The sequence below is a fragment of the Geotrypetes seraphini genome, chromosome 4 (genome assembly GCF_902459505.1).
Source record: "Geotrypetes seraphini chromosome 4, aGeoSer1.1, whole genome shotgun sequence".
Taxonomy (NCBI): domain Eukaryota; kingdom Metazoa; phylum Chordata; class Amphibia; order Gymnophiona; family Dermophiidae; genus Geotrypetes; species Geotrypetes seraphini.
Genome location: NC_047087.1, coordinates 41268548 through 41286946, shown reverse-complemented (window position 1 = coordinate 41286946; position 18399 = coordinate 41268548). Strand labels below are relative to the sequence as shown.

Below are 18399 nucleotides of genomic sequence, written 5' to 3'. Positions count from 1 at the left end.
AAAAATACCCTAATGTTCAGAATGACACACCTATTGCACTAGAAGAGTTATATCAGCTTTGCAATCTTTCATGTTCAAATCAGAGCTTGATTATACTCAACTGGAAACAATAAGAGAATTCAAAATGAAGGAAAAACTGTATGTTACCCTTAACCCTAAGCTGATTAAGATCTCCTTAAATTTAATTTACTTCCTAAATCTTGATTGACTTGATTGCTAAAAGCATTACTGGATCCACAGAAGAAAAGCAGCTTACGGCTGATTTTTCTGAGAGGTTTCCTTGACGAATGTATTCAACTGCAGCTTCAATTGAAGTAAGGCAGTATCCCAGTTCATCTTTTACAGAACTACACATTCTGAAGTTTTTGATGTAGCTCAAGTTTGCCATCCTAAAATGTTAAAAGCAGAGTCATTTTAGCTTATGCTTATGATAAGATCTTATTTATGGGGCGCATACTATGATCTACTGAAACAGAAAAACCTAAAATAAAGTCTCATTGTTATTGAGACCCACACTATGAATATGTAACATACAGATTAAAGTTAAAGAAATTCCACAAAATATACAGTACCTGCTATAGATGACAGGAAAAATATTTGCAATTTAGTAAAGAAACAAAATTATACATTTCTGCAATGAAAAACAGATCTCTGCAGAAAATTACCAACTCATGTAGAATTTACCACAGATCTCTGCAGAAAATTACCAACTCATGTAGAATTTACCACAGATCTGCAAATGCTAAGTTTAGATAAATGCAAAACATTACAAGATTTTGCTAGGCAGTTTAGATGAATGCCTCAATGAAAACTGAGGAAAATTCAGCTTCTTTCATTGTTGCCCACCGGGACAGACAAGGAAAAATGTATTTGAATGTAAACCACTTAAGACTATAAGTGGTATATAAATGCTTAATTAAATAAATAAATATTTTGATAAATGCAGTACATGTGCAATTTTTCCCTACCCCAAACTACCAGGGAAGTTTAAAGTGCATTGGGGAAAATCAGAGCATATCTGCTGAAATTCTTTTCAAGTTCTACCAATTAGAAATTTATATGGGATCTGCCTTGTGCATATTTCCAATGATAGTAAATTCATTCAAAATCTGATGCAAATTGGGGAATCTGTATTCACACATCTTTCATGTCTCTGGAAAAATATGACTTAAAATCAATAGGAAAAAAAAAAATTAGGTTTTTTAAAATTTGTTTGTTTGTTTTATATTTTTTATTTGGAAGTTGCTCAATACAAAAAAATACAACATTCATAAACATAGCCCAAGTGGAAAAACAAATGATAGTCTATAAAAAAAAAAAGGATAAATTATGTTCTTACCTGCTAATTTCCTTTCTATTAGCTTGTAGACTGATATAGTTCCTTACGGATGGGTTATATACCTCACTGCTACCAGCAGGTGGAGACTGAGATCAAACTTGTATATCAGTACAGCATCCCCTATACCAGGGGTAGGCAATTCCAGTCCTTGAGAGCCGCAGCCAGGTCAGGTTTTCAGGATATACACAATGAATAAGCATGAGATAGACTTGCATCTCAAGGAGGCAGTGCATGCAAATCCATCTCATACATATTCATTGTGGATATCCAGAAAACCTGACTTGGCTGTGGCTATCAAGGACCGGAATTGCCTACCCCTGCCCTATACTAATCCAGTCTGCCGAATAGCCAAGCAGAAACAGAAAACAATATAACACACTCCGAACAGGAGTGAAGAAAACAACAAATACTTATAAACCACTGTTGGAACATGTGTAGAACACAAACCTGGTAGAGAAAAACATCCCCACAACTCACCAGCTAAGCCAGCTGAGCTATAGCCGCTGTTCTTACTTCTCCCCGGCCCTAGAACCCGCAGAAAAATTCAAAATTTGCACGCGAGCAAACAAGACCTGCAATCACCGCACAAAGACAGATAGGGTGAGGAATTATACCGGTCTACAAGCTAACAGAAAGGAAATTAGTAGGTAAGAACCTAATTTATCCTTCTGTATCGCTTACGGATGGGATGTACCAAAGCAGTAGCACACCAGGAAGAGAAAACAGGTCCACTTCTGATGGTAACATTGGCGAATGGACTCCTTCTGAGACGCCTTCAGCATGTCCAGCACAGGCTGTGAGAACTGGAACGAGGGCATTAAGTCTCAAGGAACCAAGCCGTTAAGTGCAGAGACTGAAGGTTGGGATGAAGCAGAGAACCTTGACTCTGCGTAAGCAGAGAAGGAAAAACAAGCAGAAGAAGAGGCTCCCTGGAACTGAGTTGCAACAGAAGGGAGAACCACGGCTGTCGGGGGCACCAAGGAGCTATCAGGATCATGGTGGCGCTTGTGAACTTGAGCTGGACGAGAGTCTTCAGAATCAGAGGGAATGGAGGAAACGCATATAGAAACAGGTTCGTCCAATCCAGCAGGAAAGCATCCGCCTCGAGCCTGAGTGGGGTGTAGACCCTGGAGCAGAAGCGGGACAACTTGTGATTGTGGGGGGAGACGCGAACAGATCGACATCCTGAGTCCCCAACAAGCAAATACCCGACGCAGGGTCAAGGAATGGATGGACCATTTGTGAGGCTGCCAGACAATTGTGTTGGCCCTGAATGTAGACCGCTCGAAGGAATATGTTGCGGCGAATGGCCCAATCCCAGAGCCACATCGCCTCCTGGCACAGGGACCGGGACCACATTCCCCCCTGTTTGTTGATATAATACACGGTGACCTGGTTGTCCGTGCGGACCAGCACCACTCGGGTCGCGAAGCAGGTGACAAAAAAGCTTTCAGAGCGAGGAAGATCGCTCGAAGCTCCAGCAGATTGATGTGACAAAGTCGGTCGGCACTGGACCAAAGACCCTGAGTGCGAAGACCATCCAGATGAGCCCCCCAAGCGTAGGCCGACGAGTCCATAGTCAGGACCTTCTGCGGAGGAGGAGCATGAAACAGAAAACCTCTGGAAAGATTGGAAGAGAGCATCCACCAACGGAGAGACTGTCTCAACAAAGGAGTCATGACAATGAGCCGAGAGACAGAGTCCCGATCCTGGTTCCATTGGTACGCTAAAGTCCATTGAGGAATAGAGGTGAAGTCTGGCAAAAGGAGTCACGTGAACTCTGGAGGCCATGTGAACTAGGAGGACCATCATGAGCCGAGCCGGGGCCGAAGACAGATGGGCTACCCTCCAGCATAAGCTAACAAGGACCTCCTGTCGAGGCCGAGGCAAGAAGGAGGCGAAGACAAGCCATGTCCAGGACTGCTCCGATGAATTCCAGAGACTTGGACAGACAGAGCTGAGACTTGGGGAAGTTTCATTTCGAAGCCGAGGCTCTGAAGGAGCAAGATGGTTTGATTAATCGCTCGCAGAACTTCGTGGCGAGAGGACTCTTTGATCAACCAGTCGTCGAGGTAGGGAAACACCTGCAGGCCACGGAGACGCAGGGCCGCAGCCACCACCACTAGACATTTCGTGCAGACCCTCGGAGAGACCGCGATACTGGAGATGGAGATCCCCCACCCGGAATCTCAGATACCGGCGAGAGGCCGGGATATCAGAATGTGCATGTACGCCTCCTTGAGGTCCAGTGAGCACAGCCAGTCCCCTTCGTCAAAGAGGGGGTACAAAGTAGGAAAGGTGAGCATTCTGAACCGTTCCCTGACCAGAAACTTGTTCAGAGCGCGGAGGTCCAGGATTGGACGCAGATCCCCGTCTTCTTGGGTATCAGAAAGTACCGTGAATAAAATCTGGTGTTCCATTGGTCCGGGGGAACCTCCTCGACCACCCGAAGGCGAAGAAGGGCCTGAGCTTCCTGCAAAAGAAGAGGCAGCTGAGACCGAGCAGAAGGAAACTCTCTTAAAGGCAGGTCCAGGGGTACGTGACTGAAGTGAAGGGAGTACCCCTCCCAGATGATGGAAAGCACCCAACTGTCGGTGGTTAAGACCTTCCCACTGGGCACAGAAATGATGGAGATGACCCCCGATGGGAAGGGAGGAAGGCTCCATGAGGAAGGGAGCCCGAAGGCTCGGACCGGAATTGTCAAAAAGACGGCCCAGTCTTCGCCGAAGCCAGCGGCTGGGCCTTAGTTTGACGTGGCTGCTGTTGTTGAGACTGCTTCGGGGGAGGTGGGGAGAACGCGGGAGTAGATTTCTGTGGATACCTCTGGAGAGGAATTTTGTATTGTTGAGCCGGGGGGGGGGCCTTCGGTTTAAGTTTCACCAGAGAGGCAAAGGATCGTTCGTGGTCCGATAGGCACTTGGTGGCCGCTTTGATAGATTCATTGAAGAGCTCATGACCCACACACAGGAGATTGGCAAGACGATCCTGTAGATTCGGATCCATATCCACAAAACGGAGCCAAGCGAGGCGACGCATGGCGACTGCAAAGGTTGTGACCCTCAAGGACAACTCAAAGGCGTCATAGGCCACCTGGAACATATAGAGGCGGAGTTGGGATAGGGTCTCCTCGAGGAGGAAAAACTCCCCACGCTGAGAATCCGGAACATCCTCTCGGAACGAGAGGAGGGTGTCCACACAGATCCGGAGGTAGGACGTGAAGATAAAGTTATAGTTGAGGACACGATTCGCCATCAATGAGTTTTGGTAAAGACAGCGACCAAACTTGTCCATCGTACGGCCCTCTCAGTCCGGAGGGACGGCAGTGTAAACCTTAGAGGGGTTGGACTTCTTCAAGGAAGACTCAACCACCAAGGACTGATGAGAAAGCTGAGAACTCTCAAACCCCTTAACCGGAATCGTCCGGTAACGGGACTCCAACTTGGAGGGAATGGCCGTGACCGCATAGGGGGTCTCCAGGTTCCGGAGAAAGGTTTGCCGGAGAACCTGGTGCCAAGGCAAGCGCAACGCCTCGCGGGGCAGATGATCAACACCCATCTCCTCCAGATATTCCTGGGTATAACGGGACTCAGGCTGGAGGTCCAGTTTCAAGGCCCTATCCATGTCAGAGATGAAACGATTAAAGAAGAAGTGTCGAGAAGAACACTCATCCTCCTGAGGAGACCCCAAGCGAGATCTGGGGGCAGCCGAGAAAGAGGGAGAAATTTATCTCGAATAGTAAGCCTCGGAGTCCCGTGTATAGGAGACTGAAGAGGCTCTACTAAAGTGTCTGGGGGCATCGAGGAACGACCCCGTGCTAGGTGGGCCGGGGAAGACCCCGGGGTCCAAGGAAGTAACGGGCGATGCCTCGGGGAAGACTGGGCAAAGGAAAAATCCTCGACCGGTTTCGAAGAAGGCCCCTAGAGGCTGGTAGCTGCCTTGATGGGGAACACAACCCCGAGTCCAACTCGAGGACAAGCATGTGTCTAGAAGGTTTCGCAGGTGGAGACCTGCCCCAAAGGGGCGGAGAAGACCGGGGCTTCTTAGGAGGGGCAAACCTCGACAAAGCAACGGGTGAAAAATGACCCCCTGGTCTGGAACCCCGAAAAGTTACAGGTGACTCGGGGGATGAAGAATCACTCAAGGGAACCTGGCGAGTCTTGCAGGCAGGGCCTCGAGAAACGAGGGGACGCTCAGGCTGGTTAGACCGAGACTGGGTCAAGACCGAGGTCAGAGGCGTCGAAGTCGGGACCAGTTGGCTCACCACCGAGGAAAGCTGCATGGTAAGAATAGCCTTAAGCATGTCCTCGAACATAGGCACCAAGACCAAAGGTGGTTGGGTCTTAGGTGCAGGCGTGCGCTCCTTTGGGGGCGACCTCGAGGAAGAGTATTCCCTACGTGAGGAGGCACAATTAGAGTGATGTCTCGAAGATGCCGACAAGGCGGCACTGACATGAGACTTGGAGGTAGGCTTCTTTGCCGGCACACCTGAGGAGGAAAGAGGAGACTTACCCGAGGCTAGAGTAACAGGAGGGGCCGAGGCCGGGGCCTTCGAGACCGATGGGGTCTTCGAGGCCGAGGACTTCGAGGCCAAAGTGCCCAACGAGGGCGCCGAGGCTGAGCTCTAGGCCTGTCCCACAGGATCCATAGGGCCAAAGAGTTGGAGAATCTTGGCCACCCTCCGACGAAGAGCCCGCGATTGCAAAGTCACACAATGGGGGCATGACTCAGCGCGGTGCTCTGCACCCAGGAACTCCACATACCAACGATGAGGGTCGGTGATGGAGATAACCTGGTTGCACTTAGTACAGTTTTTAAACCCGGAACGAGGTCGGGACATAAGAAAAATGACGTCCGCAGCCCCACGAGGCCAGGCGGCCAGAGCAAGACCGGGAACTCGGTCAAAAAGGTACGAACCGAAAAACAAATAAAAAGAAGAAAAAACACAGACGCAAGAACAGCGACTCAACAGGAACTAACCAAACAAGCCGCGGTGCAAGAGGGACAACGATATTGCGGGAAGCAAAGGAGCAGTGCTTCTGGCTCCGCAGAAAACAGAGAACTGAGGAGACGCATGCCCTAGACCGGGCGGGAGGGGCATGCGCGGGCCAATCGCAAGCTTGAAGGTCTTCAAGCAAGTTTGCTTGCGAAAACATCCGCTAGGGGGCTCCGTTGGTGACCTCACCCACATGTAGAGAATATGCTGCCTGCTTGTCCTGGGATAAACTTGGCTGCCGAATGGTAGTCAAACGCTGACCTTTCAACAACCCACGAAAGGCTGAAAGGGCTGCAAGCTGAACCTGGAGAGAAGACCAAGCCAGACCCCTGTGCAGGCCATCCTGCAAGAACTCTAAGATTTTAGGCAGGGAAGTGTGAAAAGAGACCACTCCACACGCATCACACCACTCCTCAAATAGACGCCAAACCCTCACATAAACTCGAGAGGTGGAACGCCTCTGAGACCCCAAGAGAGTTGAAATCACCTTATCGAAATACACCTTCTTACCTAGGCGACCCCTTTCAAGAGCTAAGCCGTTAAGACAGAAGGGACCCGGATCGAACATTGGAATGGGACCCTGAGTCAAAAGGTCGTTCAAGAGAGGCAGAGGAAGAGGATCTGCCACCAGATCCGCATATCACGGTCGCCGAGGCCAATCCGGAGACACCAGAACCACGAGGCCCGGATGGCGAATTATGCGCAGAAGAACTCTGCCCACTAATGGCCACGGAGGGAACACATACAACATCCCCTCTGTTGGCCATGGTTGAACCAGAGTATCCAAGGCAGGCCATCAGCCTGACCGTCTCTGCGACGACTGAAGAAGCGGGGACTTTTGGCATTGACACCTGTGGCCATCAGGTCCATGAGGGGCTAACCCCAAGACTGCACTATCAACTGAAAAGACATCTGGCTTAGACACCAATCTCCGGGATCTAGCACGTTATGACTGAGGAAGTCCGCTTGAACATTCTCCACTCCGGCTATGTGAGATGCTGATATTTCTTGGAGATGCGACTCCACCCAGACCATGATCAATCACCTCCTGTGCCACCTGGTGCCCCCTGATGACTAGGAATAAAACGGGAAACAAAACCACAAACTCAAATATGCAAGAAACACAGTGGAATTGTCCTAATCAGAATGATGTGCACAAATAAAGTGTCCTTCAACTCATCTGATAATCCAAATGTCTTTATTCATCCAATTACTCAACCATTCATCTAATGACTTAATGACGCGACATGTACATGTTTCGGCCAACCAAGCCTGCCTCAGGAGTCTTACAGAAGGTTTGTTGCCGTTAAAATAGCTTCTTTGGATTTTGCCCACTGCTCTCCTACTTCTTCAAGCTCTAACAGAGTCCCATGTGAATGATTTTTAATTCCTTAGGGTTACCAGATTTTCCGTCTGGAAAATCCAGACCCCTAGACCTGCCCAGTCCCATGTATACTGGACCCTGTGAAAGAAGGCCTAGATGCACCTGCAACCGGAAGCCATGACCTGTTTGAAGACACTAACTATATATACTGATCCCCCACTCTGGTTTTTAGCTTATTATTAATTAACTTATCTTAGGGGGAAAAAAGTTATGATGAAGATAAATTAAATAACTTACTACAAGACTAAATAGAAGAAATCAGTGAAGATTTGGATGAAGACTCACTTATTCAGAAATGGCAAGATTTGATTATATTCAAAAAGAACATTATTAAAAATGAATTGCATTATACCACTCTTTTACAAGTGCAGAGAATCCCTAGGGGACTGAGAATTATGAAGGAACTACAGATGTTCAGAAATGATTTAAAAAAGTTTAGATAAGTGGTGTGCAATTTTAAATAAAAGTGCTTTAAATGTGATGATTTTATTAATAGAAACGTCTAAAGAAAAAATAGATATGATTAAAAAAAGAGATTGATAAAAAAATAAGTATTTTTTTAGAACAAATGGACACAAATTATAACAAAACATTAGAGCTAGACAAGAAGTTAACTCTTTTTAAAAAAGAAATTAAAAAAAACAAAGGTGATTAATATATCTTGATCATACATTGTGAAATAAAGTACATTTTTTATCGCAGTTGAGGAGGCAGTTTCACCTTTGTGGATGATGGTGTTTTTGTCACTGCTGCTATGACAGATTGAACCATCTCCATATGAAAGTGCAGAACTTTGAGCGCTGTATTTATGTGAGTTAGGTCCAGAATGGGTCTCTATCATCATCAAAGCCTTTCTTTGGCATGATAAAATATTTGCCCGAATCTTCGGGCAGCAGAGGCTCTAAGGCCTGAATATCAAGAAACCTTCTCTCAGTGGCTTGCACGGTGACTGCCTTTTCCAAACACTCTTTGGTAGAGTCCACAAACCAATCCGTTAAAGGCCGGGTAAATTCCAGCTTGTAGTCGAATCGAATAATGTCCAGAACCCAATAATTGGATGAAACCTGAGCCCATGCCTGCAGAAATGCCAACAGTCTGCCCCCTATACGAAGAGGGACCACCCTCGGTCTGGCAGCATTGTAATTTCTTGGCGATTGGAGCTGCATGGGAGGTGGAGGACTGGTTATGCCTAGATCCTGAAAACCTCTGCCTTAAGCCCTGGGAGAATCTCTGCGATGTGGAATGAAAATTAGAGCACCCCGAGACTAAATCTTCTGGATCTTCTATCAGGCAGGGTCTTAAGGAGACAGTCCACCATGGAGATTATAAGATCACCCAAGTCTTTACCAAATAATAGCTGTCCCTCGACTGGGTCTTTGGGCTGGAACACTAGATCCAAGGTGTTGCCTGCCAAATGAGTGGGGGTGGAGACAGCTTGGAGGAATCCCATCAGTTAGAGATGATAGGAAATCTGCACTCATTCCAGAAGTGTTTGGGTAGTCTGGGAGATTGAAGTCTCCTAGGATAGTTAGGCACTTGTGGGAAATGTAGAGCTTGGTAATGATGTCGAGGTCTTCTAGGGTATTTGGAGGTGCATGGGGCACTCTGTAGAGTAGGGCGAAGGTGGTTTCATTTTTCTGGCCCACTGTGAAGACATGGCATTCAAGTGCGGGTAGGGTGATGGTGTCAACTAAATTGGGGGCGATGTTTGACTTGATGATTGCTGCTACGCCACCACCTTTCTTTGTGGTGCAGGAGCATGCCAAGGCCTGGTAGCCAGGGGGGCACAGGTCACCGAGAGTCATCCCGTCGTTGTCCTGGAGCTAAGTCTCTATAATCATGAGGACTTCCCATCTATTGTCATTGAGGAGGTCATGAAGAATGATGGTTTTGTTGTTGGCCGATCTCACGTTGATCAGGGCTATAGAAAGTGGGTTCCTCACTGTGACCTATGCTGGAAATATGCTACAACCTGCTTGAGCTCTCTACAGTAGCTGGAATGAGAAGAAATCACTGCCTCATGCTGTGTCCACCTCTTCAATGCTTATCTTCGGGCTGCAAGTCCGACATGACGTCTGACCGTATCTCTACCCTTGCAGATCAACAGAAAGGAGGGAAGCATAAAAATGTAGCCAGCACCCTGCAAGTCGTTGCTGAACCTCCTGTGAGTGCCTTACAGCCTGTGCTCAAACCCCTGCTAAACAGTAGATGAGGGGGGAAGTGGGGCAGCCCCAAACTCCAAAAATACATGTGCAGTTTGGCAAACAGATATCACGAGAGATTGGCTTGTCAGCTGCACACTACAGTCTGCTTCTTCTCTACGCAGGCAGAGCTAGTACTGAAATTGGAAACATCCGAGCACTCAAAACATCAAAATAATCGAAAAAATATTAAATATAATAAAAGGGAGAGCAGAACAGAAACATTCCTTCAGGCTTACATGCAGAAGGGAAAATCAGAAAAAATCTGGAGTGGATTCCTTCTGCTTATGGCTCATGGCCATGGGGAGATAACCAGCTTGTCCAGAATGACCCACCTATTGCACTGGAAATACTACTATGAAAAAAACAGTTAAAATGAACATACCAATTAGGAATCTCCGTTTTTACAAGCAAATACAGCAGGACAGAGAGAAGATCATCTGCACACATGGTCTCCATGTTAACTGGAAAAGAAACATGAAAAAAAAACCCTGAACAGTGCAGGATGTGAACAAGATAACATATCTAAACACTGTAACAGCAGTTATACTAGTCCACAGTGCAGGATGTGAGCGAGATAACATATCTAAATACTATTACAGCAGTTATACTAGTCTAAACACAGTGTAAGAAAATGAGCGAGTTATAAAAGATAACTCAAAGATACTATCAACCCAAAATTTCTAAAATCTTCAAGCCAATAACTGCGTCTAGGCCAACTTATGGATATTCAATTTTATCTTCTGCCAGCAGGACAAAGTACTTCTCGTCCATGAGAAGGAAAATAATGGATTATTACCATATGTATTTGAATATGAACAGATTTTTGGGTCACAAAAATGGCCCTAAAAGGGAGGTCTCAGTTTATATTTGAGCCACCACTTGACCACTTAGTACAGCTGTCCTCTTCCTGCTGAACTACAGGGGCATCCTCTCCTCTGAGCAGCTATCCACAATACACGCACCCATCCCAGAGCTGCTATCCACAAACATGCCTCTGCCCCCCTAGTCAATGATCCCCATATACCCATTGGTGCTGCCTCCACAGATTCATTGACCTCCATACACTCGTGGATTGTGCTGCTGCCGATCTGCTGTATGTATCGGTCTGGGCCTTGAGCATCTGCGCATGCTCAAGGCTCCAATCAGTTCAACATACAGCAGATTGACAACAGCACAATGCATGAGTGTATGGAGGTCAGCGAATCAGCAGCGCCACCAGCACCAATGGGTATGTGGAGTTCAGTGACTCAGGGGGTGGGAGCATGTATTGTGAATAGCGGGCACCCCCCCAATAGGCAGTATAGTGAGCAATGACATACTGGGAGGGGGGGTATGTTTTACCATGGGTGCTCTGATGACCGACACCGGCGTCAAGAATCTCTTGCAGGCAATAGCGAGAGAAAGAGAGATGACCAGGGAAGAGAGAAGAGACAAAAGAGATGCCAGACCATGGGGAAAGAAAAGATGGAGGGAAAGGAAGGGAAGGAGATGCCAGGCCATGGAGGGGGAGAAAGAGATGCCAGGGCATGGGGGGATGGAAAGAGACAGAGATGCCAGACCAAGGAGGGAGGGAGGGAGGGAGGGAAAGGAAAGAGAGGAGATACCAAAGCATGGAGGGGGAGGGAGAGATGGAAAGGAGGAGAGATATGCCAGGGCAGGGGGGAGGGAAAGAGACTGCTATGCTAAACTATCAGAAAGGGAGGGAGGGACGGAAAAGAGAGATGCATGGAGGGAGAGGGATAAAAGAGGAGAGAGATCCCAGGGTATGGGGAAAGGAAGCAGATGTCAGTCCATAGGGTGAGTTGCGGTGGGTGGGAAGGAAGGAAGGAAAGGAGACCAGAGATATACCAGAGCATGGGGGGAGGGAGAGGAGACAGAGAAAAATGGAAGAAACAGAGAAAGAGGGAGGACACTGGATTGAATGGGGAGTGAAGAGAAGATGAGGAAAGCAGAAACCAGAGCTTACAAAAAGGTAGACAATTTTTTGTTGTTGATTTAGAATAAAGTAGTATTGTAGCTGTATTGATAAACATTTATTCTGGTAAACAGAAAATGGAAATAAGGTAATCTTTTTATTGGACTAATTTTAATACATTTTTTACTAACTTTTGAAGATCAAAATCCCCTTCCTCAGGGGTTTTGCACTAATAAAAATATTTAAAGTTAAAAAATAATGTTAAAACGTATTGCTCTGGCTATCCATCATATTGCCTGCAATTGGAAAGATAACTCCAATCTCAATTTTCACGAATGGTGGAATCACTTGTGTATGATTAGGAAATATGAAGAAGTGATAGCTTTCAAATTTAATAACTTTGTTATTGGACCCCACTACATGATTTTTGTAGAAACCTATTATAGTTAAATGAGACTCCTTTGTTTCTGATTAAAGATTCTGAAGCTCTTGTGTGTATTTTTGTTTTATTTTATGTTTACTTTAGTTTATTAGTATATGTTCTATTTTATGTATAAATTTGTATTAAGTTATTCAATTTCCTTTGTTTTTGATTGATATGTGTAATTTATGTATAAGATGTATTATTTAAAAAAGTTAATAAAAATTATATTAAAATAAAAACAAACAAACAAAAAAAAAAACCACCTTATGGCGAAGATGTCTGGTCTTTGTACACTGGCTCACCAGGATCACCCCAGTTTCTAATCTCAGTTTATATTCGAGTCAACCTTTTTTTTCCTCCTTTCTTTTTTTTTTTTTTTGGTGGGGGGGGAAGGTCACCTCGGTTTATAGTCAGATCAGTTTATATTTGAGTATATACGGTAAATAGTCATCTTCTTTGGTTTAGAATCCTGTTCAGTGCAAGTTTCTATTAAACAGTAGCAACACTGCCTATTAACATTAACGTCTAATGAGGCTATTTTCTGTCGGGGGGGGGGAGATCATTTGAAACACCAACATGTAAGCAAATAAAACACGTTATACAATGTCCATATACAACACCTCCATTAAGATGCATTAATAATCTTAATAGTTGCAATTAAAGAGTAATTAACAGCTTTTTGTACATAAGTAGTAGGTATGATTCAACTTTTTCTTGCTACCCGGCGTTATCGCTTGTTTGGCAACCGCTCCGGCACTGTTTTGCTTATTACTAAACTAAACTAAACCTTAAGTTTATATACCGCATCATCTCTACAGATGTGGAGCTCGACACAATTTACAAGAACTTAAAATATAGGAAGAGAAGGAAAAAAAAAAGGTTTACATGAACTTATATATAAAAGAGAAGAGTAAGTGGGGATAGAATTACATTTTAGTGAAAAGCCAGGTTTTTAGTTGCTTGCGGAATAATTGGATGGAGCCCAGGTTCCGCAGCGAGGTAGTAAGGTTGTTCCAAAGACCTGTGATTCTGAAGAGAAGGGATTTTCCCAGTTTGCCTTCATAGCAAATACCGTGTAGAGAGGGGAAGAATATAATTAGCAATCAATTGACCCCCCAGAAGGGGGTCTTTTGTGACCAAAACACGGGTCGTGTTGGGTCCATACCACAATTCTTTTACTGTGTTGCCAATGTATTGCATCATGTATACTACAACTAGTTAATAACGACTATCAAGATCATCAGTTCCGCAGTTGTTTTCCTTGTTTTTGCTCCACTTTTTAAAACTTTCAAACCACAGCCAGACCAGCTACAAATTAAGAACGGAACTGTTCATTTTTAACTAGCGAGAATTATTCTGTATACACAAACTGAAATGTTAGGTATGCAACTTAGTACATTTCCATTAAATCTTAATTCACTTCAATCTAGCAGTAAGTTTTTAACAGAAACTCCCTGAAACACTTTCAATAATCTTCCAAGATATTTTGCATAAACATCTACTATAAGAGGGTATAACATTCCATAGAAAAAGGAGTACTGCTTTACTTAGAGTAGTGTCTCGCAGACTTTAAGAACATAAGAATTGCCGCTGCTGGGTCAGACCAGTGGTCCATCATGCCCAGCAGTCTGCTCCCGCGGCGGCCCTTAGGTCAAAGACCAGTGCCCAACTGAGTCTAGCCTTACCTGCGTACGTTCTGGTTCAGCAGGAACTTATCTAACTTTGTCTTGAATCCCTGGAGGGATTTTCCAAACTGCAGCACACTAAACATGGTGGCTGCGGCTCAAGGCGCGGATATCAAGTGCGTGGATGTCGTCGCGTGCATGCGTGATGTCATCGCGTCAACGTCCGTGCATGGGCAAAGGCCCTCCAGACAGGCCCTGTGCTGCCATTGGGAGGTGCTGGAAGGGAAGATGTGCAGAGAGAAGGAGATACGCTGGTGCCAGCTGACTGTCTACAGCAGGGGTGTCAAAGTCCCTCCTTGAGGGCCGGAATCCAGTCGGGTTTTCTGGATTTCCCCAATGAATATGCATTGAAAGCAGTGCATGCAAATAGATCTCATGCAGATTCATTGGGGAAATCCTGAAAACCCGACTGGATTCTGGCCCTCGAGGACCGACTTTGACACCTGTGGTCTACAGGATGTGCCTCTCACCGCTAGAGGCACATTCTGCAGGCAGTCAGCCGGCACCAGTGCCTCTCCTACTCCCCAGCATCTTGCGGCACACCTGGAATCTCGGGCGTGTGCCAAGGCACATAGTTTGCAATACACTGACTTAGAGTCAAAAATGCTTTGCCATCAGAGGTGATGGAAATCAGCAATGACACATTTTTAAAATGCTTGGGACAGATAGAACTCAATGAAAAGAACAATGTTAAGAGGTTGAGCAGAACACAGAAAAGGGCATGGAAGTTGGATTATATTTTAGAATCTGTAAGATCATCTACCTAGAAGGGTAAAGGATAAAACAGTGAAGACAACAAAACTGATTTTGAAAAGGTGGTCAACCTCTTATGGCTGAAAAAGGCAACAACTGGACAGAATGGGTGAGCCAAATAGCCCTTAGGTTGGCAAATAAATTACACAGATAAATCATCTACCATGTAAGCTATATAATAATGATTAATAATCCAGTTTTTAATAGACCGTCTACACCAAAAGCTGAGGATGGGTTATAATACACTTCCAAATTGGCAAGCAAAACAGACAAATCAAGAAAAATGTTAGTACATAACCACATTTTCAGCATTTTTCTGTAACTCCAGTAATCACTTTCTAACTTAAGAATCAGAAGAACAGAATTCCAGATCTCAGGGGCAACCAATATCAGCATTTGTTGGCAAGTAGAAAGCTTATTAAAGACTGTAATAGAAGGAAGTTGGATTTTATTAAGAAAATATAATGAGAAGATTAAGATCTCAACTGAAGGAATAAATAAGATTAAAGATAACATGGATCAAGGCCACAATCCAAATGTAAAACAAAGTAGATTAACTTGTATTCTTGCAGAAACTGGGAGCCTATGTAGTGATCTTAACAAGGGGTCATTGCATGTATAAAAAGCGAGTCTCTTGTTTCTCAAAAGCCAAGAAGAAGCAAAGCACAATGATTCAACTTAATAAATCATGATCAGCTTGTTTACTGCAATACAAACCTCTTTGGCTCGGAGACTGCATAATAATCTGCACCACCTTCCACAGACAAATCAGCTTCTGCTGTGGTGAAGTACATCTGTTCAGCTGACCCAATTCTCGCTTTGCACGAGGTATGTTAAAGCTACAAATGAAACAGATATTACAATGTTATGAACTACAAATGGCTATATCAGAGCATCTTTTGATCAAAAATATTAAGGCAATCTTGAATGTAAAAGAAAACCATGGGTAGAAAACTAAGTACAGGCAGTCTCTGGGTTAAGAATGAGTTCTGTTTTATGTATTATAAGATAAAATAGAAAGATTGTCAAGTGATGTATTTAATTGTATTGTTTTAATGTTTGTACACTTGATGTAAGATTGAAAATGAATAAAGAAAAAAAAACAAAAAACTGTTCTTAAGTTGAATTTGTATGTAACTCGGATGTATTCTTCCCAAATTTACCACTCCCTTGAGACCCCTCTCCATCCCTTTCCATCCATCCCACTGTTCCTTCTCCACCACCATATCCAACGTTTCTCCCTTTCATCTTTCTCTTCCCCATGCATCTCTACCTCACTCCTTTCCCATCACATCCAATAATTCTCTCTCCCACCCTATGCCCAACAATTCTCTTTCTTCATTTCCCCATGTGCACCATTTCTCCTTTCCTCTCACTCAGATACCCAATTCTACCTTTCTTTCCCTCCCCACCTCAGCATCTCTTTCCCTCACGCCTTCCATTCTTCCATCCTATGGCCCAAGTTCATGCTGCCCTCCCATCCTCCATTCATTCCCCTCCCTCCTTCTTTCCAACCTTTGTCCGGAGTTTGTGCTCCTTCATTCCCATGTTCCAAAGTGCACCTCTCCCTCCCATGTCCCAACGCACCACTCCCCCCTCCCTCCATTCTGAGTCTGAAGTTCGTGCCTCCCTCCCGTGGGTGTCAACCTTCTTCTGGCCGGCTTCCTCCTTACAGCCACAGTCACTGATCCTCACAAAGCCACAGGCAGCGGCTCCTATGCATGGCCTGTGGCTGACCCAGAGGCCTTCCCTCCAACATCGGAGGAAATTCCCAATGTCAGAGAGAAGGTTTCCAGGTCAGCCGTGGGCCTGCATAGGAGCTGCTGCCCGCAGCATTGTGAAGAGAAGCGACTGCAGCTGAAGGAGGAGGGAGCGGGCCAGAAAAAGGTAAACACCCGTGGGAGGGAGGCACGAACTTCGGACACAGAATGAAAGTAGAGAGGGAGGAAGAGGGGCACGTTGTTATATCGAAGGTAGAATGAGGACCCCGTTCATAATTACGAGTCTGATGTAAGTCGGATGTTCGTAAGAAGGGGATTGCCTGTACATATGCAAAGAAATAATTGAAGTTCAGTGAAGTAGTATTTTGGGAGGAGATGTATGTAACGTACAACTGAATAAATCAAAACTGTATATTTGATCTTCTAAACTGCATTACTATGTTATCATGAGCTACTGCATTTAATGAATGTTATTAACAAACCATCTGAAACAGAGCCTACAGTAAATAAAGCATGTTAACTGCACTATTAAACGTGGCTGTAGTACCTTTTAGTAAAGCTGGCTTCAGGAGTTAATAGAAAAGTGCTCAGAGGCTTTCTGCCTATGGATCAGGAAAGACTTAAAAAGCTGAGGCATATGATAGACTAATTTGTACCCCTTCTTTTTAATTAACTTAGACAGCAATGATAAAACTGCTTTCAAAAAGGTATTAGAGTAAGCTTATATAGTAGTGATATGGCTGTATTAAGACTTCCAAAATGGAACGCTAATTTGGTATGAAGGCGTGCCCATGTTTATTTGGTTTGTGACCTCACTAATTTTGGTCGTGTGAAATTATTGCAGAACTTATGATAAGAAAGGAGATCAGGGTATTGGATTAAGATTCAAACAAAAAGAGTTGACAAGGTCAGATGTAGCCTTCATGTAGAAGTGGTAGACAAGCTTGGGTCAGATGTGGTAGGAGAAGAGAGTGACACTTTTGATAAAAGGGATGGAAAACCTTTCATACACTGAAAGATTGGAGAAACTGGGGCTCTTTTTCCTGGAGAAGAGGAGACTTAGAGGGGAAATGATTGAGACCTATAAGATCATGAAGGGCATAGAGAAAGTGGAGAGGGACAGAGTCTTCAAACTTTCAAAAACTACAAGAACGAGAGGGCATTCGGAAAAGTTGAAAGGGGACAGATTCAAAACCAATGCTGGGAAATGCTTCTTCACCCAGCGGGTGGTGGATACATGGAATTCGCTTTCAGAGGGTGTGTTAGGGCAGAGTACGGTATTGGGGTTCAAGAAGGGATTGGACAATTTTCTGAAGGAAAAGGGGATAGAGGGGTATAGATAAAGGATTGCTACACAGGTCCTGGACCTGTTGGGCTGCTGCGTGAGCGGACTCCTGGCCACGATGGACCTCTGGTCTGACCCAGCAGAGGCACTGCTTATGTTCTTATGACAATGCTGGGTGAAAAACTGGTGCACAAAGTAGGCTGTATTATAGCCTGAAACAGAAGTAAATTAATTTGTAAGCTCAGCTAACAAAGATGGCAAAAACCAGAGGAAGGATAACAAATGGGTAGCCTGGATGGGCCAAACTGGCTTTTATCTGCCACTGTTTATTACATTATTAAATGGGGAGTTAGCTGCATAAGAAGCAAGATTGACCAATGACCCCCTTTCATCATGGCCTATCCACATAAATATGCATCTCACCTAAACTCAGGTTTAACTCCTATGTCTTTTTGCTGGATATCTTGCAGGCTTCTTGTAATTTTGTTAAATGAAGCATCCTGCAAAAATAAACAAATATACTGAATACTGCAAAACAACTTCAAAAAACATGAGGTCAACAGCATTCAATACCTACCTCAGCAGCCTCAATAGTTCCCACATACTTAAATATTAGATCGTGAATACCATGGTGTATATACATCTGTGAAACAAGCAGGATAAGCTAAAATTATTATACATGTTTATAAAAATGTT

At 44.7% G+C, this 18399-nt stretch overlaps 1 protein-coding gene across 6 annotated transcripts in view; it reads right to left on the bottom strand.

The window, feature by feature from the left end:
• Positions 1 to 18399, bottom strand: part of ANKRD27 (ankyrin repeat domain 27) — a 141304-nt gene that overhangs the window by 93831 nt on the left and 29074 nt on the right. For all 6 annotated transcript variants that reach the window (XM_033940966.1, XM_033940967.1, XM_033940972.1 and 3 more), the window contains 5 exons: positions 18281 to 18346; positions 18127 to 18203; positions 15415 to 15536; positions 10303 to 10381; positions 257 to 389 (listed from right to left, as the gene is read on the bottom strand). In XM_033940966.1, the coding sequence (XP_033796857.1) occupies positions 257 to 389; positions 10303 to 10381; positions 15415 to 15536; positions 18127 to 18203; positions 18281 to 18346 (477 nt within the window). The remainder of the gene's footprint in view (positions 1 to 256; positions 390 to 10302; positions 10382 to 15414; positions 15537 to 18126; positions 18204 to 18280; positions 18347 to 18399) is intronic.